General features: G+C 43.0%; 1 protein-coding gene and 1 non-coding gene across 4 annotated transcripts in view; both read right to left on the bottom strand.

The window, feature by feature from the left end:
- Positions 1 to 25565, bottom strand: part of Mettl16 (methyltransferase 16, N6-methyladenosine) — a 47431-nt gene extending 21866 nt beyond the window's left edge. The window contains exons 1-5 of one of the 3 annotated variants that reach the window (XM_052197764.1): positions 25434 to 25565; positions 22628 to 22755; positions 11201 to 11400; positions 7523 to 7663; positions 1843 to 1958 (exon numbers count right to left, since the gene is read on the bottom strand). In XM_052197764.1, the coding sequence (XP_052053724.1) occupies positions 1843 to 1958; positions 7523 to 7663; positions 11201 to 11400; positions 22628 to 22755 (585 nt within the window). In that variant the 5' untranslated portion in view covers positions 25434 to 25565. Of the gene's footprint in view, positions 1 to 1842; positions 1959 to 7522; positions 7664 to 11200; positions 11401 to 22627; positions 22756 to 25173; positions 25265 to 25297; positions 25394 to 25433 lie in introns of those variants that run through there. The other 2 variants (XM_052197765.1, XM_052197766.1) reach the window with 2 other exon arrangements.
- On the bottom strand, positions 15826 to 15968 carry LOC127695700 (small nucleolar RNA SNORA48). The gene has a single exon (XR_007980070.1). It is a non-coding gene; the product is annotated as a small nucleolar RNA SNORA48 (small nucleolar RNA).
- Positions 25566 to 27574: the final 2009 nt, after the last annotated feature.

The raw sequence follows: 27574 nt of genomic DNA on the forward strand, positions 1-27574 counted from the left end.
GCTGCTAATTAGCTCAGTGGAGAACGGTGAGGGGCTAACAGGACCCCCCCCCCCCCAGCAGGGGGAAAGTGAGGCAAGGTGACTAAATGAAACATTCCACAGAAGGTGGGCAAAGGGCCACCAGCACAAGGTGCTCAGCCAGCCAGCCGTCCGGAGCACTCCACGCTCGCTGGGCAGCTCAGTGCAGCACAGCACAGATGTTGAGACATGCTGAGGGACCCCGCCCGGCAGCTGGAGCAGGGCATCGGTCAATAGAAAACTGTCTGGCACGCCAGACAAGCACTTTAGGAAGCCAGAGCCTATCTATATTTTTTTAATGTAGGCAAACAACATTTTTAATAAATGTTTAATAATTTTTTCATAAATTTACACAAAAGCTAACTTTTTAATTATTTAAATTGTACTTCACTTTATTTTCTAAATCAGGAATGTTAGTATTTCTAATAAATTGCTGCTCAAATTCCTGTCTTTGTCAAAATAAATTTATTTTGGGCTGGGCATGATGGCATAATCATAGTATTTGAAAATTCTGTGAATTCCAGCAGCCTAAATTGTGAGACCCTGCCTGAAAAATTAATACCTCTCTAAAATAAATGTAAAGTGTATACATGTTTACACTCACATATGTGCACCACTGGTGCCCAAGAGGCCAGAAGAGGGGGTCAGGTTCCTGGGACCTGGGTTGTGAGCTGCCATGTGGGTGCTGGGAACTGAACCCACATCCTCTGCAAGAACAGCCAGGGCCTTCACTGCTGAGGCATCTCTCTAGTTCCAACACTGAATTTTTAAATATGTTTTGGGTGTTATAGTTATAGGTTTGAATCTAGGGCCTCTCACATACTAGGCAAACACTCTACCACTGAGGTATATTTCTAACCCTCTCTTTTAACTTTTGAGACAGGGTCTCAGTAAGTTGCTTCAGACAGGTTTAAACTGACTAAATTCAAAATAGTCCAGGATTTGCAATCCTCCTGCCTTAGCCTCCAATGTACTGGGAATTACAGGTCTCTCTACAACAGTTTATTTTATGCAGTAGATTTTGTTCAATAATTAAAGGCAAATACGTTTTCAACATTCAGCCATTTATTTACTATCAAATGACAAAAAGAGCAATTTTTGTCCCTAAACTGACAAGCTCAGTCCAATTTTAAAAGTTCAAAGTTTAGGGGCTGGAGAGATGCCTCAGTGGTTAAGAACACAGACTACCCTTGCAAAGGACCCGGGTTCCGGTTCCAGCGCCCACTTGGTGGCTCACAATGAAGAGACCCAAGCAGTCCCTGAAGGACTGGCAAACATGTGGTGCAGAAACACTCACTCGGGCAAAACACACATACACATAAATAATAAATTTAAAGTTTAAAAATGGTTTTAGCCGGGCAGTGGTAGCACAGGCCTTTGACCCCAATACTCAGAAGGCAGAGGCAGAGGCAGAGGCAGAGGCAGGCAGAACTCTGAGTTCTACTCAGTCTGATCTACAGAGTGAGTTCTAGGACAACAAGGGATACACAGAGAAATTCTGTCTCAAAAAAAAAGTTTTAAGCCTAAGAAGAAGTAGCAGAGAGCCAGGGGGCTGGAGTTAAGAGGAAATCAGAAACAAAGCCTCGGCTTTCATGTAGTTTAAAGTCCTGACCAAACTGCTCTTGAAGCCTCTGTATAAACTAAACTTCTCAGCTACATAATTTAACTGTTTAATTGGGAAGTCCATCTGTACTGGATTCACAAATGTCTCGAACAAGCAGCATTTTAAATTATACAAGACTCTAAGGAAAAACTGCCTTTTGCTCTTATCTCTGCAATGAGGTAAAGCTAGCTAAGAATCTGATAACTTTAAAGGTACTTTACCTTGGCTTCCAATTGGTTGGCAAAAAAGGGAGGGTTGCACATGCAGAAGTCATAGACTATCTCAGACTCTTCCTTAAGCGCATCCATCAGGAGTGTCTTCTGCGGCACTTTCACCACTAGGGAGATGACAAGGACTTTTAGTTACTGTTTATTTTGTAGTGTCTTTAAAGTAAGCAGACAGGCAATGCCCAACCCAGAAGGAAAGTGATGGCAAGCCTGTGTGCACAATCCCTTCCTTCCACTCCCAGCGAGAGGCAGACTGCAGCAGTGGGGCGTGGGAGCAGATGCATTAACCTCATCAACGTTCCTCTTAACACGTGTGTTAATACTACTAGGACAAATGGTAGTTCTTTTCTAAAGAGACATAGTGAAATTCAGCTTAATAAAACAAGGTTTCTCTCCTGGAGTTCCTCCTAGTCTTGAGAGTTCTAACTTTTCTGCAATAAATTTATGTTCATTCTGCTAAAAACTCAATTAATTATATTTTAAAAACCAACAACAAGAAGCTAGGGAATGGACGAGCATGCACTGCCCTCCCAGGACCATGCTGGCTCGCAGCCCCGACATGGTGGTTCACGACCATCTGAAACTCCAGTTCCAAAAGAGCCAATACCTCCTTCTAACATCTGAAGGCGCCAGGTATGTATGTGGTGCATAGACATATATGCAGGCAAAATACTCACTCACATAAAATAATTCTTTAAAAAATTAAAAACTGTCAATATTAAGTTGGCCATAAATCATAAAGGCGAGTTGGACTAGTTCTAGCAAAAAACCTACACGCTAATATTGAAACATTATAATTTAGCAGGTAGTGGTGGCTCATGGCTATAATCTGAGCACTCATAGGCAGAGCCAGGATAGAGAAATCAAGACCAGCCTGGATTGTAGACTTAGACCCTATAGTGATTTGTTATTGTTGGTTTTTTTCTTTTTCTTTTTTTGAGACAGTCTCACTCTATAAAGTAGACTGGCCTCAAACTGGCAGAGATCCACTTGTCTCTACTGCCTTAGTGCTGGGATTAAAGGAATATGCCACCACACCCAATTTTAAGAAAAAAAAAAATTTAAATAAAGACTAGAAAAATTGTGCCTGGGGATCTGGGCCATGACTCCGTCAGTAAAGTGCTTGACATATAAACATAAGGACTTGAAGTTGAGCCCTAGCACCCACATAAAAACTGGGCATGATGGCACACCCCTGTAACCTCGTATTAGGGAGACAGAGAGAAAGGATCCTGAGGCTGGCCAGCCAGGCACTCATGCTGAAATCAATAAGCTCCAGGTTCACAGTAAGACCCTGTCTCAAAAACTACAGTGAAGGAGCTAAAGATACGGCTTAATGGCTAAGAGAATTAATTGCTATTCCCGAGAGAACTTAGTTTCTATTCCAATCACATGGCAACTAACAACCACCAATAACTTCAGCCCAGGGAGCTGGCGGACACTTTCTTTTGGCCTCTGCAGGCACTGCCCGTACACAGGTGCAAAGAGACATAGACTCACACACAAACTATCTCAAAATAATAATGAAGAAAGTGACTAAAGAACACTTTTGGAGGCTTCCAAAGGCACACGCACATGTGCACCCTCTCACACACAAAAATTAATGACTAAGTTACTTTATCAATACCTATTTTTCATTATTCATGGTAGCTATATGGTCTGTGAAGTTGCCATAAACACTGAACTAGCAAAGACAAATTCCTATGGGAAATACAGGACAAGTACAGTTTCTGAAAGCCTCTTAGAGACATAACTTCATCTTTGGTGTGTTTTGCTTAAAGAAAACTGATTTAATATACATTGTTGGTCAGGTGCAGTGGCACAAGCCTCTAATCAAGGCAGATCTCTATGAGTTTTAAACTAGCCTGGTCCACAGATATTTCCAGGCTAGCTAAGGCTACATAAGAAAACCTGTTTGTTTGTTTGTTTGTTTGTTTCTAAAAAGGGGGGGCAGGGAGAAGATCTAGAAAGATAGCTCAATGGTTAAGAACACTGGTTGTTGCCGGACATGGTGGCGCACGCCTGTAATCCCAGCACTCTGGGAAGCAGAGGCAGGCGGATTTCTGAGTTCGAGGCCAGCCTGGTCTACAGAGTGAGCTCCAGGACAGTCAGAGCTACACAGAGAAACCCTGTCTCAAAAAAACCAAATCCAAAACAACAACAACAACAACAACAACAACAAACCAACAACAAAAAAACCAAAAACCAAAAACCAAAAAAACCACTGGTTGTTTTTCCAGAGGGCTAGAGTTGAATTCCCAGCACCCACATGGCAGAGCACTACTGTCTGCAACCCCAGTTTTAGAGGATCTGCCTCCTTAGACACTAGGTACCCACGTGGTACAGACATACATGCAGGTTAAATACCAATACATATACAATGTTTCAATAAAAAATTCAAAACTATATATTGCTAACTCAATATAACTCATCTAAGTGAAATGTACTGTCTCTATTACTTGTAGAAATAAAAGATTCAGTGCTGTCTAGGGTTATTTGAAGTAGCAAAAGTCCTTAAAAAACAGTATAAAATGCACTCAGTGAAAAAAACCACAAAAGCTATTCAGAATGCAAACATCGTAAAGGTAGTCTGCAAGAGTGTCAACCCCAACTGGAAACACAAACAGGAGAACTAAGGCATGCATCCCTGTGGTGGAGAGAGGATCCTGTCCGTCTATAAGCAGCTCTCTAACCTCCACACACGCTACTGCAGCCATGTGCCCAGCCTCCCTAACACACAGGGACTGATGAAAGGAAAAAGAGAAAGAAAGCCAAACCAAGACAAGACATAAAAACCACTTCCAAATGTTAGCTACTAACAAACTGATTCTAGAGTTTAGACAGAGCTCGTGGTTGAATGAAACAGGAAAGGGAACTTTCCCTCATTAGCATAATGGACAGATGCTATAGACTGTTAAAGCATAGTTTAAATTCATTATTACTAAGTGCACAAACTGATCCTGAACTGGATTTGTAGACCAGGTGAACTTTAAATTATAGATCCTCATACCTCAGTCTCCCAGGTGGCCAAGATAGCCTTTGCCACTGCACTAGACCTACCTTAAAGTACTCTTCCTGAAGCTTACTTTCCAACAAACAACCAAAGAGGTCAGAAATAAGATAATGTAATTCAAGTAACAGTACTGGCCTCTCCCTAGTTACCTTGATGATTTCATCAGCAGCAGCCATCCTGAACTGTGTTCCACAGATGCATTAAGAAAATTACACTATTAGTAGTTGCCTCAGCTCTGCAGGCATAGCCATAGGCAGAGCTGTTTGAACAGTTCATATCAGACATACACTGTGCTATCACCATCCTTGATGAAATCTAGGCCAGAGCTTCTTAGAATATGAGCGTTCGTGACCCCCTGTGTCTGAGAAATTTTTATGTAACTCTGGGTTACATAAAAATGCAAATGCAAGCAAGCCCTGGTCTACAAGTTCTAGGAAGCTGTCAAGTCTTGTAAGACTGTCAGACCACTGTGCTATGACTTGTCACAGCGCTGGTGAGGATGGACTTAGGATTTCTAAGCTGACGAACACAAGTTTTCACATACAGCTTGCAGAGGGACACTAGAGGACATACCTACGGTTCCCCTCGCTGTTGCCAAACTCGGGAGGGAACCAAAAGCTGCCCAACAACAGTCGGTGCCTCCCTTGTCTCCCAATGACCTCTATCTAGATGGAGCAAGAACCCAGGCAGTTGATTTATGTATGACGATCCCAAATCTCAGGGCAATCTACTTCATGGCACAGATTAGAGAGAAAAGCTGTTGAGAAGAAATGGCTGAGGCTGGGCCATGGTGGCGCACACCTTTAATCCCAGCACTTGGGAGGCAGAGGCAGGTGGATCTCTATGAGTTCAGGACAGCCAAGGCTATACAAAGAGACCCTGTCTCAAAAAATAAAAACAACAACAAAAAAAAAAACACCCACCAAAAACAACAAAAATTTTACAGAGCCTGGGGCTAGAGCTCGGAGACAAAGTGCTTTCCTAGCACACACAGCCCTGCGTCCAACCTGCAGAATGTCCTTCTAATCCCCCTACACCAATTAACTCAAAATATATCACAAACCTAAAACCAGTAGAACTAGAAAATAATATAGGAAAACAAAATTTTGGCCAGGTAGTGACTTTAGGTATAGTTCATGAGGAAAAGAAAGTGCTGGACTTCACACTTTGCTCTGTAAAAGACTTTGTCAAGAAAAGGAAAAACAGCTGGGCGTTGGTGGCACATGCCTGTAATCCCAGCACTCGGGGAGGCAGAGGCAGGTGGATTTCTGAGTTCGAGGCCAGCCTGGTCTACAGAGTGAGTTCCAGGACAGCCAGTGCTACACAGAGAAACCCTGTCTTGAAAAAACCAAATCCAAAAAAACCAAAAAAGAAAGAAAGAAAAGGAAAAACCACAAACTACAAGAAAACACTTGAAATAGCATATTTGGCCAGATGTAGTAGAGCACGCCTTTAGTCCCAGCGCTCCTGAGGTCAGAGGATATACATTCTATCTTGCTGAGAACAGTGCTATAAAATAAGTATATTAAAATATATACTAAAACTACTTAATATATAGCACAATAATGATGATTTAATAGCTGGATATGACAGTCCATGTCTTAATCATTGTCTTTAATTTTATGTGTAGGAGTGCTTTGTGTATAATGTCTATCATTTATATGCCTAGTACCCTGAGGATCAGATCCCCAGGAATTAAGAGTTACAAACTGCTGAAAACCACCATGTGAAAACTTAAAATAGTAAGGATACTCAACCCCTGAACCATCTCTCCAGCCTCAACATAGCAAATTTTTAAGAACTATCCACCAAAAGAAAATTACATAACTAACTAAATTAGAAGATGTGATACTTTCAATAAGAATGCCCTTCTCCCCTTGAAAGAATTAGGAGGTATGACCTTGTTGGAGGATCGTGGTTGTTTTCTCAAAATGCTGCCCCAGCACCATGCATGCACGCAGGCCTGCCTGCCTGCCTGCCTGCCTGCCTGCCGGCTGGCCACCATAATGGTCATGAACTCTAACCTGAAGCTACACAGCCCAAATACACTCTTTCTTCCATAAGCTGTCTCGGGCAGTGTCTGACCACAGCAGCAGAACAGTAACCAAGGCAAAAGGCAAATTCTCAAACACATGATATAGAAATAACAAGCATCAAGTTTATTATTATATTCCTTTCTTTGATTCTGAAATCAAAGTCAATTAGATTACTTAAAATTTGAAGTCTACACATTTAAGCAAAAGACAACAAGCCAGGCATGGTGGCACTTTAATTCCAGCATTTAGGACCAGAGACAGGTGGATCTCTATGAGTTCATGGTCAACCTGGCCTAGAAGGTGAGTTCCAGGGCAGCCAGAGCTGCACAGAGACTCTGTCTCAAACAAACAAAAGCCCACAGAAATAATAATAATGCATTATATATATACATGTATATGTATATTTATATTGCATTTGTTTTTTTTCGAGACAGGGTTTCTCTGTATAGCCCTGGCTGTCCTGGAACTCACTTTATAGACCAGGCTAGCCTCAGAAATCCACCTGCCTCTGCCTCCCAGAGTGCTGGGATTACAGGCGTGCGACACCACCACCTAGCAATGCATGATATATTAAAGACATTTTAATATACAAAGCTTGAAGGGCTGCTTATTTAGAGGAACCAACCTTTAATGAGATCAGACAGGTTATTCTGCTCTACATTTTTCTTGGCATAATTGAAGCACATGTCATCCACTTCTGTCGCCAGGAAGTACCAGCCGTTCAAAGTCGCTCCAAGTAAGGGGTAGATGCAGGACGCCCCGGTCCCTAGGAAAAGGCCACATGAGAGGAGAAGGTAAGAACAAGATAGACCCCTATTCTTCCTAAGAATTCTTTCAGGTCTCCACAGCCTAACTCACAGGCGGTTACTGGGCTCACTCCTCTTCCCACACACACCTCAGAGCACACCCTTCCTAGAGAACACAAACCTCCACCCCCTACTCTTGTATGCTATGTGTAAAATCAAATGTGGATAACTGAAGGCCCAGGAAAACAGCTTATTAACCCAAAGTGGCCAAAACACTTTATTTTGTTTTGCTCATAAAAGTCTTTACATCCCATCCGAGTTGTAATTTCCTCAATACAATAACAACTGTTAAGCCACCACAGTGTCTCACAGTGAATGAATGTAGTGGCACACACCTGTAATTCTAACTCTTGGGAAGCAGAGGCAGGAAGACTGTGTGGCCCTGTGTCAAAGGGGGAAAACAAAACATGCAGATAAACACAGTTCATTTTCAAAAAGCAAAAAATGGTGTGTGTGTGTGTGTGTGTGTCCCCAGTTCCCTGTCATTGTGTAGAATGTCAGTCATGTCAGGCGCTAACCAGCACAGGCACAAGAGACATACTGAGAAGCCAATGCTTCTTGGGAAAAAAAATCCACTTCAACAGCCACTATTTGTTCCTAAATTTGCATGTAGAGCCCCTAAGTGTGGACCTCCCCCCTACAGATGCTGCTTTTACAATCACTAACAAATCTTGACCAATTAGATCCCAGTGAGTATATCCAAGGGAAGGAAAGCTAGGGTTTCCCTGACAGCTACAACCTGGACCCACCTCCAAAGCTGCTTCTCCGGACTCCACTGTGTGGAGGCCTCTGCAGGCTCCGGAGGGGCTCCCTGAAGCCCTCGCGCCATTGCTTCTCATGACCTACTCTCAAAAGAGATCAAAGTAAACGCTGCAGTGCTTAACTTCTCTGCTAGCCATGGTATCGGCTCCTGGCCCTGATGCCCGTTAGGCAAACACTTCATTGGGGGTGGGGAGATACGAGGAAGGAAGAGAATACCCAGCTAGAGTTACAATTAAGGCCTGGACATTCCAGAAAACTAGAGTCATTTAGAATGTTTTGGAAAATTAAAAAAAAAAAAGAAAAAAAAAAAAAAGACCTTCCTCATCTCAAAGGGAAATATCCAGGTAAAAGACCCATCTCTTTCCCTTCTAACATTCTAACACTGTCCCTCAATCCTAAAGACCAAGAAACTTGAATTCTGAAATTCTGATATCCCCAGAAAGCCAAATGACATTTTAAGTGGGTAATAATCCTTATAATGATAAATAAAAATGGAAAGCATAGTCATGGAACTAGAGCAAGCTGATGGGAGTCTGGGGGAAGAATTTATATAGAACCCTAATTAGAAAGAGTATGATTTCAGCAAGCATTGCCCCTTGTGAAGAGCTAAAATCCATTAACCTCGTGTATCCCCAAGTGCTACTTTAGCAGGTTTGGGGCATAATTAAAATGCAATTAGCACCTAATAGGCAAGAGTCCCTTTCCCCACCTCCTTCCCTAGTTCTGAACTCACGGCAGAGCTGGCACTGGCCTGGAACCTGCTATTCTCCCAGCGCCATAGCCCAGGCTGGCACTGGCCTGGAACCTGCTATCCTCCCATCACCATAGCCCAGGTGCTGGGATCACAAACACCTGCCACCACAGTGTTCAAGTCAGCATTTAGCTTCCTAGGACACACCAGATATCTTGTGCCCTGAACATAAAGGTAAGAGCTTTAACTGAATTCCATCGCTCTCCAGTGCTTAGCTCACATGAAGTATTTAGATTTGAATATTAAAAGAATAATGCCTTGAGGCTGCAGAGCTAACTCAGTGGTTAAGAGCATTGGCTGCTCTTCCAGAGGACCCAGGTTCAATTCCCAACACCTACATGGCAGCTCACAACAGTCTGTAACTCATTTCCAGGGGATCTGACAATCACACAAATATACATTCAGGCAAAACGAGTACATGTAAATAAGTCATTAAAAAAAAAAAAAAGTCCTATAGAGATGGCTCAACAGTTAAGTAGAGCACTGATTTCTCTTCCAAAAGTCCTGAGTTCAATTCCCAGCAACCACGGGTGGCTCACAACCATCTGTAATGGGGTCTGATGCCCACTTCTGGTGTGTCTAAAGACAGCTACAGTATATCATTCATATATATATATATATATATATATATATATATATATATATATATATATATATTTAAATAAATAAATAAGAATAATGCCTTTATCCAACAACTCTGCTAGGCCTAGAGAGATTATTGTAATTATAGTTTGTAGTCTAATGGCAAATAAAAAATATTAACCATATAAAACCAAGAAAGTAACCTTTCAGCCGGGTGGTAGTGGCGCATGCCTGTAAGCCCAGCACTCTGGAAGGCAGAGGCAGGTGGATTTCTGAGTTTGGGGCCAGCCTGGTCTACAGAGTGAGTTCCAGGACAGCCAGGGCTATACAGAGAAACCCTCTCTCGAAAAAACCAAATCCAAAAAAAAAAAAAAAAAGAAAGAAAGAAAAGAAGAAGGAAGGAAGGAAGGAAGGAAGGAAGGAAGGAAGGAAGGAAGGAAGGAAAAAGAACCTTTCTTAGGTTTTAAGGTCAGAGAAAGCTTTTATGAAGAAAGCAGACTTGCCATGACAAGTGTAGTATTAATGGGAACAAACAAGACCAAGATGAGAGAAGTTTGAGGCACGGGAAATAACATACAAAAAAGCCTAGTGGCCTACAGGACAAGTGTGGGAAACAAAAGAAACATGGGGCTTAGAGAACAGGGTAAAGACCAGACAATGGAAACTCTGATAAGGCAAGCTAAGGCTTTGAGTATTTATGACCAAGCAAGGGGGCATGTATCTTTACTCCCAGCATCTGAGAGCAGAGGCAGAGCAATGGTCTACTCTATATATAGCTAGTCCCAGGACAGTCAGGATGTCTCAAAAAAACAAAAAATAAAAGGGGGGGTGCACTTTAGAACTGGGTATGGAGGCACATGCCTTTTTTGTTTGTTTGTTTTTTATTTGTTTTTGTTTTTTTGTGCTAGGATCCAGAGTGCTAGGATTACAGGCATGCGCCACCACCGCCACCACCGCCCAGCGAGGCACATGCCTTTAATCCTATAATCCTAGCACTCAGTAGGCAGAGAAGCAAGATCTATATGTGTTTGAAGCCAGTCTTATCTACAGTGCTAGCTGCAGGATACCAGAGTTACACAGTCTCAAAAAAAAAACCAATATTATTATTATTATTATCATCATCATCATAGTTTAATTAAAAATTCTTTAATAACAGTGTAGACAATTCCCAACAAACACAAATGCTAAGGTAAAAACTTGAAAGCTAAGTAACCAAGGACCTGTTTTTCCTTTCACACTTCTCTAACCCCCTTGTTCCCTAACTTACCTGGACATCCCCTCTCAAGAGAAACCAATGACAGAAACTTCCATATGCACCAAATAAAAGCTTCTCACAGTTAATACTAGAAGAGCTTAGAAAGAGTCTGACAATACAAAACCTATGGAAGTAAGAACCACCTACCTATGTCAATTCCTCTTCGGAGAGTAGTTTTGTCAGAATCCTGGTGACCAATCAGATCTTCTACCCAGTGAATATAGTTCAGTCTCAAGGGGACTGTGGGAATTAGTCTCTCCAAAGGAATATCAATAGAAAGTCCAAAGTCCTCTCTCAGGAGAGTACAAGTCAGAGCTCTGACTGCTTCAGGGTCTTTGAAATTAAGACTGAGGGTTAGAGAAAAAGAACACAAATTGATTAACATGCACCACTAGGTGCACCAGCACCTTTCCCATATCAAGCAGCTACACCAGAGACCCAATGCCATTTGAATTTCCTAAAGAAATCACACATGAAAAACTGCATTCAACATTCAGCACAACACCAGGGCTACCTGAGACCTTCACAGCCTACAAGAAGCAGTATAGTTACCCACCAGAGAGACTGCATCCATACAGCACAGAACTAAGAGTGCCTCTGTTCCAGTTCCTGTCTGGTTTCTGACTTAGTTAAGACTCTGGACAAGTCATGTGCCTGGATGGCACTTTTCTTAGCTGTTAAGGTAGGAAGGAGTTAAGCTTCTGTTAAGCTGGGCGTGGTGGCACACGCCTGTGATCCCAGCACTTGGGAGGCAGAGGCAGGCAGATTTCTGAGTTCGAGGCCAGCCTGATCTACAGAGTGAGTTCCAGGACAGCCAGGACTACACAGAGAAACCCTGTCTCGGGGAAAAAAAAAAAAAAAAAAAAAAAAAAAAAAAGGTAGGAAGGAGTTCCACCATCAGTGACATGTAACAGTCTCTGAAAAGAATACAGCTCTTGACACATATTAAGTGTTTTACAAATGCTGGGTATTTTCTTTAGCTATAATCAACATCATTCACACTAACATTCTTCAAAAATACACTCAATAATGGGGAAAAAATGGCAAAGTCATTTTGGGAACACCTTTGATCCCAGCACTTGGGAAGCAGAGGCAGGTGGATCTCTGAGTGCAAGGCTGACTGGTTCAGAGTAAGTTCCAGAACATCCCAAGTACACAAGGAAACTCTGCCTCAAAAAAACAAAACAAAACAAAACAACCAAAATAACAACAAAACCAGCATAAGACTGTTCAGTAATAGCCAAGCGAGGTGGCACACACCTCTACTCTCCCTACTTAGGAGGAAGAAGCAGGCCTGTTAGGTTTGAGGCCAGCCTGGTCTACATACTGAGTTCCAGAGCCCAGCCAGAGTATGTAAAAACCAAAAAAAAAAAAAAAAAAAAAAAACCAAACCAAACCAACCAACCAAAAACCAAAACAAAATGAAAAAACCTTAACAAAATATTCTATTTTACACCTGTGGAATCAATCAAGTCTATTAAAAGGGTGGGCTAATGCCTTCTTCTTCAATGACAGAAATAAAATTCAATCCTACACATTGAAGAAATCTATATTCAAGTAAAATAATAAACATATTCACATCCCATTCTAATACACTGCCTGATCTAATATCCCATCATACTACATGTAAAGTCTTAAATTCTCAGATGTAAAACTAATAACCTAGAAGCTCCTTCCAAAACAAAGTTTGAAAGCATTTTCTCAAGAGCATAAACAGTAACTTAATTAAATCACTGCCTTACAACTCAATGTTACTCTGCAGCCCAGCTGTGAAAACCCAGAGTTACAAATCTAGGGAGTTTACCAGGAATAGCTTTCAAAATAACAATTCAGGGAAAGAAACATTAACTAATCAAATGACACAAGGTCTTTATACCTGTGGACAGAAACAGCGGCACCCAGTATCCAGGTTCACCCTAAACCTAGAGTTCAAACCCCAGGAACCCTCCTCCGCCTCAAGCACTAGGTCTGTAGGAATACCCCAGTACACCAGGCATTCACAATGGTGCTAGGGGAAGAAACTAAGGTCATCATGTTGGTGTAGCTATACACTTTACTGACAGACCTATCTTCTCAATACTAACTTTTTTCTTTTGTCACAATGCCATATGACTATTATATTATCTAGGACTGATTGATGACTTTCTGTAATTTTTCCCACTAAGTGGTCTAAAAGGTATATTTAAAATTTTCCATTTTCTAATAGGCATGGTGGTGCATGCCTTTAATCCCATCATCTGGGGAGGCAGAGGTGAGCAGATCTCCTGAGTTTGAGGCCAGCCTGATCCATAGTGGGGTACAGGCTAGACAAAGCTACAGAGTGAGACCCTGCCTGTCTGAAAGGGAAAAAAAAGTAGAAGTGAGACTATATGTACAAAGCGCTGAGTTAGACTCCTAGGACCACACTGAACTGGGCACAGTGGTGAACCCCCATAATCTCAGCACTTGGGAGGGGAAGGCAGGAGGATCAGAAGTCCATGAGATCCTGTCTCAAGGATATCACACACATACACCACCACCACCATCAAGCACTATTAAAGAGAAAGAAGCCATGAAGTTGAGAGGGAGCAAGAGGTGCATGAGAGAGAAAAGAGGTGGAGGAAAGGGGGGAAATGATGAAATTATATATATAGTTTCAAAAAAATTAAATTATTAAAAAAGTGCCTCCCACCCCCCCTAGCCCCCCCACCCCGTCTCTCTGACCTTCCCCTGGCCAGTACAAACATGCAGAGTTAGGTGTGTATAGCTCAGTGGTAGAGTTCACGTAGTGCACAGAGTAATGCTGGGTTTCACCCTCAGTTGCACAAAATCTACTGTCAGCATGGACGATGGATATACCTGCATTCTCAACAATTATGAGGCAGAGGCAGAAAGATCTTTGCAAGTTCAAGGCCATCCAGGACTTCATGATGAAGGTCAAGCAGCCAGAGGTCCAGAGTAAGACTGCCTCCAACAGCAGTCCTCCACACACGTGACTGTCTTTCTCATTCTAATAAACAATAACACATCAACCTATCACCAAAATCACTATAGATGAAGCAGAGAGAAGACCAGTAAAGGGAATAAATGGAAACTATGAACGCTGATTCTAAGACTATTAGCAAAAATGAGTGTTCCTTTTTTAGTTCTAAGAAAAGGCAGACATTAGTGTCCAAGTGTTGGAAATATTTTGTAGGGCAAAGTCTAGTCATATAACTTCACTGCTTAAGTATGTAGGTCACAATAGCACCCTGGGACACTGCAAATCCTGAGCACAGGCAAGATCTTTTTATTCTCATTTCCAAGATCACAGGGAGGCCTAGGAACTAAAATTAGCTCTCACGTGAAAATTAGCATTGATTCATTCTACTAGTCTTTCTTGTTTCTTTAACACATGCAGCTTCACAAAACAGCCTATTGTCAACAGGCCTCTGATTGCTGCAGAATGACTCCCACTCCGCTACAAGTTAGTACTTTATTTGTTATCATCTCTTAGAGATGAGTTTTAGAATATGCATTTCTACTATACAAGGTTAACCTAACAATAATTCTAATACTGCAAAAGCTGAGCCTCAAATGTGTTAATAAACACCAAAGCCTGTCGGCCCTGTTGTGACACTGTGCTCCATCACTAGGTCACTGATGACATGTTAGAAACATAGTCACCAATTACAGCCTACCTTCAATGTCACTCTTTGGTTTAAAAACAAAAATGTTTTTAATCTCACACTATGTTCAAGATCAACTAACAGAGCTCACACAGACAGCAGGCTGTTGCTATGGAGTTGGGTACTATGAAAAACAAAACCTAAAATTAAATTGCAGCAGTCTGAAGGATTTTAACAAAGCAGTGAGGCATACAGGAAAGAACAGAGATAATCACCACATTGTCAACATTGGCCATCTCAGCCCTGTACCTATACAGAGCAGATCCCTGCTACATATGCCATACTACAGTCTGATAGTCCTATGCATGAAGCATATAATAAATTTTGTGTTCTTTTTTTCCTGTAAAAAACAGTCCAGCAAGATAAAGATAGCTCCGCAGGTAAAAGCGTCTGTCATACAAGCCTGATGACCTAGTTCAATCTCCCACAAGCAGATGGGGGAAAAACTGACTGCTGTCCTCTGGAGGGGCTAGATGGCTCAGTAGTTAGGAGCACTGGCTGCTCTTCCAAGCACTGGGTTCACAACTATCTGTAACTTCAGTTCCCGGAGATCTGAGCCCTCTTCTGGCCTCCAGTGGCACCAGAACACATGTGGTACAGAGACATACACACAGATAATCACACAAAATAAAATTAAACAAAAATGTACAAAGCTAGTAGACATTTAAAAGGCAAGACTCTCTTTCCAGTATATGTGTCCATTCCCTTGCCTTTAAAAAATGTGTCCACACCGCAGCCGCAGCATCGCCTGCAAACACTCACACATTATACACATACACATAACACTCACACACACTAATAAAAAGTAAAGCGGTTAAGTAAATATATCAGATAACCAAAAGCAAATACGCTCATTTTTGGAGAAAACAGTCTTCCTGACTGCCCCATCCTCAGCTCCCCCTTCACCCAAGGCAGGAGAAAAGCACTGGCCACACTCGCCTGATACCATGAATCCAGTCCCTGGATGCCACAGTGCGGGGGCCAACTCCTCAACGTTCTCTGACCTACACACATGCACCATGATACACAGATATAAAACAATAAACTTAACAAAAATGTTAACAACAGCCATGTCTCTTTTATAGACATATCTGCTTTGCTCTGTGAAAGTTTTATTTTTTTTTTTAATATGGCCCAGGTATGAAACAGCTTTGGTCACCAAGGCAGGCATCAAGCTAGGATGAATGAATAACTGCCGACTGCTCTGCCCCTGCTGATGTAAGAGCAACACCACCAACAAGGTGTCTCTTTGCCCACTGCCAGGGAGGAAATTCTTTATATCTATTATAAAATACATGTTCTGAAGGGCTGGCAAGATGGCTCAGTGCACAGAGTCAAATGCTGCCAAGCCTAACAATTTGAGTTTGAACCCCAGAACCCACATGCTAGAAAGGGCAAATAGACTCCCACTGGTTCCTGTCTTGATTTTCATATGTCCTATGGCACGTGACTGCCCTCACGCACAGGCATACGCACAAATGATGACTAAAGATAAATACTCTTACCTTAAAACAAAGTTTGCTTTGTGTGTATGCATGGGTGTTTTCCTGCAGGGATGACTGCACCATGTGTGTACAGTGCCCTCATCACCAAAAGGGGTATTTTATCATCTGAAATTAGGGTTAGACTGTTGCAAGCCACCAACTGGGTGCTAGGAACCAAATCCACGTCCTCTGTAAGAGCAGTGGTCTTAACCACTAAAGCAACCTCTCCAGTCCCATAAATAGTTATTTTAAAATTAACTTTGAGTGAGTGGTGGTGTTGCATGCCTTTAGTCCAGCACTCAGGAAGCATAAGCAGACCTCTGTAGACCTAGTTCAAGAATAGCCAAGGCAGCCGGGCGGTGGTGGCGCACACCTGTAATCCCAGCACTCTGGGAGGCAGAGGCAGGCGGATTTCTGAGTTCCAGGCCAGCCTGGTCTACAGAGTGAGTTCCAGGAGAGCCAAGGCTATACAGAGAAACCCTGTCTTGAAAAAACCAAATCCAAAAAAAAAAAAAAAAAAAGAAAAAGAAAAAGAATAGCCAAGGCTACACAGAAATAACCAGTCTCCAAAAAGGAAGAAAAAAACAAAAAACAATTTTACCAAAGATAATTGTTGACACCTGTAATCTTAGTACTTGGAAGGTAGAGGACTATGTATAATATACTAATGAAAATCAATTAAAAGTTCAATTCAAAGTGTAATATAAACGTACAGACTTCCATGAGAGAATATGAAACACTCGTTGTCAGTACTTCAGTACTCCACATTACATGACTTTGAGGGAGCTGCACCCTGGGACAATGCACACCTGAAAGTCTATCTTGAAAAACAAACAAAAACACATAAAGTTCTCTCTCTCTCTCTCTCTCTCTCTCTCTCTCTCTCTCTCTCTCTCTCTCTCTCTCTCTCACACACACACACACACACACACACACACACACACACACAGGGATGTTACCCAGGATTGGGGAAACAGCTCAGTGGTAGATGCTTGCCTGCCTCACAAGCATGAAACCCTTTATTTAATCCCTACATCACAAATTAAGCAACTGTTTTCAGGCTCCTCAACGCTTTTAGTATTTATTGTGTTCCTGTGGAGGTCAAAAAGACAGTCCGAGGGAGCTTAGGAGCTTCCTTTCTCCTTCCATCATGCAGAACCCTGGTAGTCACACTCGGGTCTTCAGGCTGCTGTCAGGTGCCTCGCCCACCAGCCAACTCTCCGGGCCCTCAATGTTTTTTGCTGTCTTTCCTGTCTGTCTGTTACTTCTCCGCTACTCTCATATATATCCACATCTCTGCACAGTTCTCCAAATCCACCACATCCATTTCCTACACACTGAATTCTTGCTTCACTTCTCTTCCACTTTCAACAAACAACTATCGCACAACCACCATGCCCTTTCTTTGAACTCACTGTCCATTGCCTATTAAACATTGCACTCAGGTATTCCGAGGCCCTCAGACCCAGTGTGCCCAAGTGAGCACATCCTCCTAAAATCAGCGTACCCGCTGCTCTATACTCTTGCTACTGGCACTGCCACCTTCCATCATGCCCACACTTGGCTCCTCTCTTCCTAATTTCTACTGCACACTACTAGTTGTACTTGGGAATTTGAATTTCATTCATTGTCTTCACCTAGATAAGACACTAATATATTTAATCTGGGATACTAAAATCATTTCCTAGTTACCTTAATTCTCTATGCAATCCATTCTCTACAATGTTCTTAGAATGTATCTGTTTTTGAGCTAGAGAGATGGCTAAGCAGTTAAGAGCACTAGCTGCCCTTGCAGAGGACCCAGGTTCAATTCCATGCTGGTGACTCACAATCATCACAAACATAATTTCAGGATTCAGGACATTGGGGCAGAATAATCACTACTTTAACACTAGTCTGGGCTACACAGCAAGTCCAAACCCCTTTTCCTCTTTCCCCATACTGAGTGAAAAAGAGATTTATGAGTCTTTACTGTTAAACAAAAAGTAGAGGGGTTACACACAAACAATCAAACACACAATCAATCAAACACATGCACACGGGCAAACAGGAAGGCACTCTACTTAATTTGGAGGGGATTTGTATAAATTTACAGACTATTATCTGAAAAGGCATTACAGCCAAAACATGGTGCTAAAATCAGTGCAAGTTAAAGACTATGTTGTCATGGCAGAATTTGTTTGTTTGTTTGTTTGTTTGTTTGTTTTTCGAGGCGGGGTTTCTCTGTGTAGCCCTGGCTGTCCTGGAACTCACTCTGTAGACCAGGCTGGCCTCGAACTCAGAAATCCACCTGCCTCTGCCTCCCAAGTGCTGGGATTAAAGGCATGCGCCACCACTGCCCGGCTAGAAAAAAAAAAAAGAAAGCCATCTACTGCGCTTATTAAGCACTATAAGGAGGCCTCGATGATATACTATCCTATGAGAAGGGGGGGGCTGCCTTCCTTCCTTCCTTTTTTGTTTTTTGTCTTTTGAAGACAGTGTTTCTGAGAAGCCGCCTGCCTGACTTCCAGAGTGGTAGTACCAGCTTGCAACCCCACCAGCAGTGGAGGAATGTTCCTCTTTCTCCACATCCTCACCAGCACCTGTTTTCTCCTGAGCTTCTGCTCTGAGCCATTTTGACAGGTGTGAGGTGAAATCTCAGGGTTGTTTTGTTTTGCATTTCCCTGATGACTAAGGATGTTGAACATTTCTTTTTTTTTTTTTTAAGATTTATTTATTTATTATATATGAGTACACTGTAGCTGTCTTCAGATACACCAGAAGAGGGCGTCAGATCTCATTGTGGGTGGTTGTGAGCCACCATGTGGTTGCTGGGATTTGAACTCAGGACCCCTGGAAGAGCAGTCAGTGCTCTTACCCACTGAGCCATCTCTCCAGCTCTGAACATTTCTTTTGGTGCTTCTCAGTCATTCGATATTCCTCAGGTGAAAATTCTTTGTTTAGCTCCACTCCAGTCTAGCAGTTCCTCAAAAACTGGGCATGATACTCCCAGAGTACCCCGCTATACCACTCCTGGACATATACCCAGAGGATTCCCCAGCATGTAATAAGGACACATGCTCCACTATGTTCACAGCAGCCTTATTTATAATAGGCAGAAGCTGGGAAGAACCCAGGTGTCCCTCAACAGAGGAACTGATACAGAAAATGTGGTACATTTATACTATGGAATACTACTCAGCTATTAAAAACAATGAATTCATGAAATTCTTAGGCAAGTGGGTGGAACTAGAGAATGTCATCCTGAGTGAGGTGACCCAGTCACAAAAGAACACACATGGTACACACTCACTGATAAGCGGATATTAGCCCAGAAGCTTGGAATACCCAAGACACAATTCACATATCAAATGATGGCCAAGAAGAAGGAAGGAGAGGCCCTGGTCCTAGAACGGCTCAGTGCAGCAGTGTAGGGGAGTACCAGGACAGGGAAGCGGGAAGGGGTGGATTGGGGAACAGGGGGAGGGAAGAGGGCTTATGGGACTTTCAGGGAGGGGGGAATCCAGGAAAGGGGAAATCATTTGAGATGTAAATAAAGACTATATCTTTAAAAAAAAAAGAAAGAAAGAAAGAAACAGTGTTTCTCTGTGTAGCCCTGGCTGTCCTGGAACATGCTCTCTGTAGATGAGGCTGGTCTTGAACTCAGAGATTTGCCTGCCTCTGTCACCACCTGCTTAATGGAGATGGGGAGGCTATTTCTAAAATCAGTTTTGGAGAACTGAAACTGGAAAATCCATAGGAAGAAATTCGGAAAGCAGAGCTACTAATTTTGAATTTTAAGTGCTGGCAAGAGACAACAGCACTGCTCTGATACCATGGCTCAACCACTGTCTCTATTAGAGGTGCTAAAAGGAATACAGCCTCTTTGAAGACGTGCTTTCTGTAACACAATCTAGCTAGACAAGGTAGATAGGTAATGGTGGCACATTCCTTTAACTCAGCACTCAGGAGGCAGAATTGGAGGCCAACCTGGTCTACAGTACAGAGCAAGTTCCAGGATAGCCAGGGGTACACTGGAACACGTATGTTGTCTCATGGGGGAAGGGAACAATGACACGGACATAGCTAACTCAAAAGATCTGGGGCCAGAAAACAACTCCTAGAGTAAAGCACCTGACAACCTGGGTTTGCTCCCCACAACACACATAAAGATGGAAGGAAAGAACCAATTCCACCAAACTGTCCTCTGAACTCCCACATACAACTTCCATCATATATATACACATAATAATCAATTCTAAAACAAGCATAGTTATACAAAGCAGTAAAAGGCATGCCAATGATTTTCTCCATCTGTTGTCAACATTTAGTACAGCTACTGATGTCAACCTAACAACGACGGCAGGGCTTTATACACAGAAAAAAAAAAAACAGTTGCCACCCAAAAGTAAGCTTTAGTAACACATATATTAAGTCGTATTCACAATAGGATTAAAAATGGATAAAGTCAGCCGAGTGGTGGTGGCACATGCCTGTAATCCCAGCACTTGGGAAGCAGAGGCAGGCGGATTTCTGAGTTCAAGGCCAGCCTGGTCTACAGAATAAGTTCCAGGATAGCCAGGGCTATATAGAGAAACCATGTCTCTAAAAAACCAAATCCAAAAAACCAACACCCCCCCCCCCCAAAAAAAGGATAAAGTCATACAAATCATTAAGACTGAATTTCAGGGAGCTGGAGAAATGGCTCAGTGGTTAAGAGCATTGGCTTCTCTTCCAGGGGGACCCTGGTTCGACTGAGCACTCACATGGCAGCTCACAACTCTCTGTAACTCTAAGGGGATCTGATGCCAGAAGCTCTTCTGACCACCATGGGTGCCAGACACACATGTAGGCAAGACACCCATACATACAAAAATGTTTAAAAAAATAAAAGACTGAATTTATGGTGGCAGAGAGATAAAGGAGTTTGCAGCCAAATCTGACCAAAACATCTCAGTTCCTTCTCAAAAACCCACGTGGCAGGAGAGGCAACTTCAGGCACGTTGTCCTCTGACTTCAATAGGGCAGGCACAAAGCCTACCACCTCCACATGCAAATAATGCAAGTAACTTTCCTCGATAGGAATACTCCTTTCCTTTATTTTCATTGTATATGTATGAACATCTTGTTTGCATGTGTGTCTAAGCTACATGCACGCAGTGTCAGAGGAGGGTTTACAGACAATTGTGAACCAACACATGGGTGTAGGGAATCCAACCCAGGTCTTCTAGAAGAGCAACCAGTGCTCCAACCATTGATCCATCTCTCCAGCTCCTAAGAGCAACCAGTGCTCCAACCATTGATCCATCTCTCCAGCTCCTAAGGACTGTTCTTTAGTCATAAACACTAAATTTAAATACATAAATAACTGTCCACGGAAGCCAGAACCCAAATATAAGCACTCAGAACTATGAATTGTTTGCTTTTTTGTTTGTTTTTTCAAGCCAGGGTTTCCGTATAGCATTTATGAAACTATGACATGGAACTCACTCTGTAGACCAGGCTGGCCTTGAACTCAAGATTAAAGATTAAAAAAACACACACACAAAGGTTCAGTCCCTAGCTTGGCACAATTAGGAAGCATTAAAACCTTGTGCTTTCAGTCATTAAGGATATGCCTCCAAAGGGGCTAGAAGATCCTGTCCCTTCTCTTCTCATTTCCCATGCCTAAGTTATGAACTGCTCCTTAGACACTTCTAGTCATGATACACTACTTCAGCAACAAAGTCACTTTATCTTAGAGCACAATCTCCAGCACTCTGACCCAATGCAGCCTTTTCTCTTCCTAAGATGACTGCTATTTGCTACAGTAACAGGAAGTCAACTGATACACAACTAAAACAAAAGACTTAACAAAGATGTTGGGATAGGTGAAACTTACTTGTTGACAAGCCTGGCATGGTCCTATGTGCACCTGTGACTTCAAGTATAACACACTTATTTTCTCACATTCTTATATTATCATAATTTCGGCCTTCTTTGGTTTTCAAAGTCTCAAATAACCCAATACAGCCTCATACTCAGTATGTAGCCAAGGATGCCCTTGAACTGATCCTCCTGCCTCCACCTCCCAAGTGCTGGCATCACAGCTGTGTGCTCTACCAAACCTGGTTTGTTCAGGGCTAGAGATAAGGTTTCAGGAATGCCAGGTCAACTGCAGCAACGAAGCTACATCCTTGGCACAACTTTGAACATTCTAGTTAGCACTTTCCTCAAAACAAGACATTGTGATACCCACCAAGCACTGGATCACATGAAGCACAACCCTAGCCTGAGCCATACTGGCATCTCTGTTGCAGAAGCAGGAAGTTAGCCATTAAGAGACGTTCCGATTTTCTCCAAAGTCACAGGAGACTTCTCATGGATGATTATGGCTACCATTCAGGAGGCTTGCCTCTTGTGACATCACATCCAGTCAGACCACTCGAATGATACAGATTAGTAACTTTTCATGAGTTACCTACCTTACTCTCCCATTCAGATTTATCTGAATATGCTGCTTAAAATCTGGATATTTAGATGCCAGATATGCGAAGTCAGGTGGCTTGTCCTTGTATCTATTTCTTGCATGCATCGATTTGCTTAGAGCCATCTTTAAAGAGAGGGAAGAGGAGAAAGATAGAGAGGAAATCAGCATATTTAGTTCCAAAAGCACTTGGGGGGGAGGGGGCAGGAGTACATTCATATTGGTAACATCAGTACTTGAGAGGCAGAAGCAGGATCACAATCAGCTTGCAACAAGCCTGGGCTACACAGCAAGTTCCAGGCCAGTCTGGCTACAACGTGAAACCCTGCCTGACAAACAAACACACAAATAGCAAGCAAGCAAGTCTGGCTTGCTGCCACATGCAGTGCACTCAATAAACCTGCCCCACACCTTAAGGGGATATTGCTATTAGCAGAGCACTTGCCCAGCATGTTCAAGGCCCTGGGTTCAACTCCAGAATTACACACACACACACACACACACACACACACACACACACACACACAGTAGAAACTCACTATATAGCAGTTTTCATTCCCTAATATTCAAATGCCCCTTACAGATATGGGAATAAAAAGCAGCATAAACTGAGGGCAGTTCCCAGGCCCCAAGAATATCAAAGGGAAATGGCTTTGTTTGTTTGTTTCTTTCTTTCTTTCTTTCCCTCTCTCCTTCCCCCCCCCCCTTTGGTTTTTCAAGACAGGGTTTCTCTGTGTAGCCCTGGCTGTCCTGGAACTCACTCTGTAGACCAGGCTGGCCTCAAACTCAGAAATCTGCCTGCCTCTGCCTCCCAAGTGCTGGGATTAAAGGTGTGCACCACCACTGCCCAGCAGGAAATGGTTTTCTTTCATAGACAAAAAGAAGGCACTCCTCTAACAAATTCAAGAGATACTGATGTGTTAGGACTCTGCAACACATTAAAGAGGATCGTTTACAGGCATGTACTCTGAACATACGTGACCCAAGTTAACTTACAGTCTTGGCCAATTCAGTTTTTTTTCTACACTATTTATCCGGGTCATAACAGACACACGCAATAATGTCACTCCTTTTTATTCTTAAACTTGTTAAAAAAAAATTAAAACTGGGAACTTAACACAGTATCTCATATGTGCTCTACCAAGGACACCCAAGATGACTAACTTCTGGATTTCCATCTATCCATCCATCCCATTCCTCAAAGTTAACTGAACACCCGCTAGCACCAGTTTACTCTGTTCGGCCTCACCGGCCTATGAGCCATTTCCAACCAAGTGCATCAGGACTATTTGTCTTGTCTCTTTGTTCTTACTGCTGTCAGACAAGGTCCTCGATAGCCCACTCTGTACCTAAGGCTTGTCTAGAGTTCTGTATCCTCCCAGTGCTGTGATCCCAGTGTGCCCACCACACTGGGCTTGCACTTGCTGCCTTCCAGTTGGCGTGGACTGCGCTCCCCACTGACATGCACATACACTGAACATATCCCACCTTTGGTCAAATGCCACCTTATTGAGCACCTCACTAAAACATTCAGTGACTGTGCATACTTCATTTCCTTCCTAACTTCTTTTTTTAAAAGATTTTATTTATTTTATGTATATGAGTACACTGTAGCGGTCTTCAGACACACCAGAAGAGGGCATCGGATCCTATTACAGATTGTTGTGAATCACCATGTGGTTGCTGGGAATTGAACTCAGGACTTCAGGAAAAAGAGTCAGTGCTCTTAACCGCTGAGCCATTTTTCCAGCGCCACCCCCTAACCCCTTCTGTCTTTGAAATTTACTCACTTGACATTGGTACACATTTGCTTTAATTTTAAAACTCTTCCCACGAGTAAACTTCATGAGGTAACATTTTGATAGTCAAAATGGGGCCTGTAAGAGGAAGCACTCAACTGTGGTTGACTGGGAAGTCACCAGATGTAGCTCAGGGTGACAGAGGATGTATTTAGCACGTGCAAGGCCCTGGGTTCAGTCAAAAGCAACAAAGGCAATGAAGGAAATGACTATGAAATACTTTCCATTTGTATAAGCCACTGAAACATAGCATTCTCTTTCTGAATGGGCAGCCCAGTTGAGTCTCAACAATAACGGGAAAAAAAAGGTTCATCCAAGCCAAAAACCAAAAGACCTTGAGGCCAGCCTTTCTTCCTCTTTAAAACTTCACGTTTCCTGGGTTCCTCTGGGTCTTTATCTCTTCACACATAATTTCTTCTAACTCAGAAGTATGGAGGCAATAGAGATAGATCAGCGGTCATGAGCACCAGCTAGTCTTCCAAAGGGCCTGGGTTCCATTCCCAGCACCCGAATGGCTGCTCACGACCATCGGTAACCTAATCCCATGACATCATCCTCTTCTGGCCTCCCTCTGCACTGAGCACGTGGTGCACAGACATACATGCTGGCAAAACATCTGTATACGTACAACGTTGTTTTGGGTTTTGTTTTTGTTTTTTTTTTTAGTTTTTAAGAAGAACAGAAAACTCAACAGATGTCTCCCACCTCGACCCTAACACTTCCATTTTCTCTTCACGCCCCCCACCTCACAAATCTGACTTATCCTCCGCCACTTCTCTGGCTCATCCACGCCTTCTTCCCGCCTCGGCTTCAGCGCTCTCTAAACAGCATCCCAGGAGGGTGATGAGGAAATTTCTCCTCCCACCTACCGCCTGCGTTCGCGCACACACCGCCCCGGGTCCCGGGCTTTAAGCCCCGAGGACCCGAGAACCAGAGGGTAAAATTGGTGATCCACTTCCTAGGCAAGCCTGTGCGCAACCGGATAAGCGATTTTGAACCACGCACCTCGTAGGCCAATGTAGTAGCCGGACGGAGTGTGCGGATGGGCCTGCAAATGCCCGGAATCCCAAACCACTCACACAGCCAACCTCCTAAAGACGCATATGCTACGCTCCAAGCGCGCCGCCATCTTGCGCAGCCAATCAGCGCTGTGATTGGACAAGTTACTCTCGCGAGACTTTTGAGCTAGCCTAAAGTAAAGCAAGGTGTCGCGATACTTTGAAATTGAGGCTTGTTTGCGCCAGGACTCGGGGGCGTGGTCGACCCGGAGTAGTCTTCTTGGGTTAGCGGTTGGAGGGATCCGCTCGCAAGTCAACTGGCCAGGGACTTGGAGGCACTCTTAGCTTTCTTGGGTGGTGAGATTACAGGGGTGAGCTACCCCATCAAGCTGTAAACTTTGGGTTTTTTTGTTTTATTTTCAAATGTAGCTTTCTTCAGCTCTCCCTGGCTTTACTAATTGAACTAAATCTAGTCTTGGGCAGGAAACAGGAAGGGACAGGGAAATAACTACTCTAACAAAAGACCCAGGTTCGAGTCCTAGCCCCAATATAGTGACTCAGAATCAGCTGTAACTCTAGTTACTCCCTAGTGCCCTCTGGAATGCACGCGTACACGTGGTACACGAACATGCAGGCAAACACCCATACAACATAGAAGTAAACCTCTTTTTTTTTTTTTTTTTTAAGGAACTGAAATTTTTACAATGTTCTGTTCCAGATTGCCCAAAAGGTGTTTAAGTTGTCTCATAAGATGTCAGTTACCAGCCGGGCCGTGGTGGCACATGCCTTTAATTCCAGCACTTGGGAGGCAGAGGCAGGTGGATTTCTGAGTTTGAGGCCAGCCTGGTCTACAGAGTGAGTTCCAGGACAGCCAGGGCTACCCTGCCTCGAAAATACCAAAAAAAAAAAAAAAAAAAAAAAAAAAAGATGTCAGTTACCTTGAATTCCTGGAACAATAGGACTGATCAATAAATACTTTTATAGAGCAATGGTAGGCCTCAAAGGACAGGACTGCCCCCCTCTGCACATACTGAGGGCAATTACCTGCTTAGAGGTCACTGTGTGCTGCGGCAGGAACAATTGTCTTAAAGGAGCCCAGTTTCTTCCCTCCAGCGAGGATCACGACCAAGACCACATTGACCTTGGCTATTTAATTAGCTATTAGCTATGCTAATGCCCCCTCAATTGCCCTACTCCCAAGTTTTCCTTCATTTTGCCCTGAGTATGGTGTTATAGGCCCATAAATCATAGCATTTGGGATGTTGAAGCTGGAGTATGAGTTCATCCTCTACTGTATATCAAGTTCAAGGCCACCCTGGTCTACATGAGATCTGCTCAGAAAGCCAAAGCAGCAGTATACCACTAGATCAGTGGTAGAATGCAATGGCCTGTATAAACTAGGACTACAAAAAAAGATACAAAGATATAGATATGTTGATATATAGATCTATGGATGGATGGATAGATAGATAGAAAGATAGATAGACACACAGATTACCAAAAATGTGGGCTGTCAAGATGCTTGGTGGACAGCCGGGCGGTGGTGGCGCACGCCTGTAATCCCAGCACTCTGGGAGGCAGAGGCATGCGGATTTCTGAGTTTGAGGCCAGCCTGGTCTACAGAGTGAGTTCCAGGACAGCCAGGGGTACACAGAGAAACCCTGTCTCAAAAAACCAAAAAAAAAAAAAAAAAAGATGCTTGGTGGACAATCATGAAGACCAGAATTTGGACCCCAGTCTCCACATAACAAGCATACCTGGGGCTTACTAGTTAAAGAAAAAACATAAGTCTCAAGTTCAAAGACAGACTTTGCCTCAGAGGAATAAGGAGACAATGATAGAGGACATCCAATGGCCTCTTCTGGTTTTCACAAGTGTATCCACACACGCCTAGGCCTTACACTCACTCAAGTTAGTTTTTAAAGATTTTTGTAACTGAAGATTTGCAAAAAAAAAAAAAAAAAAAAGACTTGTGGATATGGGTAGGTGGCTCACAATCGCCTACCACTCACATTCCAGGGTATCTGACACCTCTTCTTGTCTCCTCAGACACTATACTCACATGCGTATATCAGAACACAGAAACACACACACACAATTCAAAATGAAATCGATATTTCAGAAAAATGGGACTACAGAGATGGCTCA

This window comes from Apodemus sylvaticus, chromosome 10 (assembly GCF_947179515.1).
Source record: "Apodemus sylvaticus chromosome 10, mApoSyl1.1, whole genome shotgun sequence".
NCBI lineage: Eukaryota > Metazoa > Chordata > Mammalia > Rodentia > Muridae > Apodemus > Apodemus sylvaticus.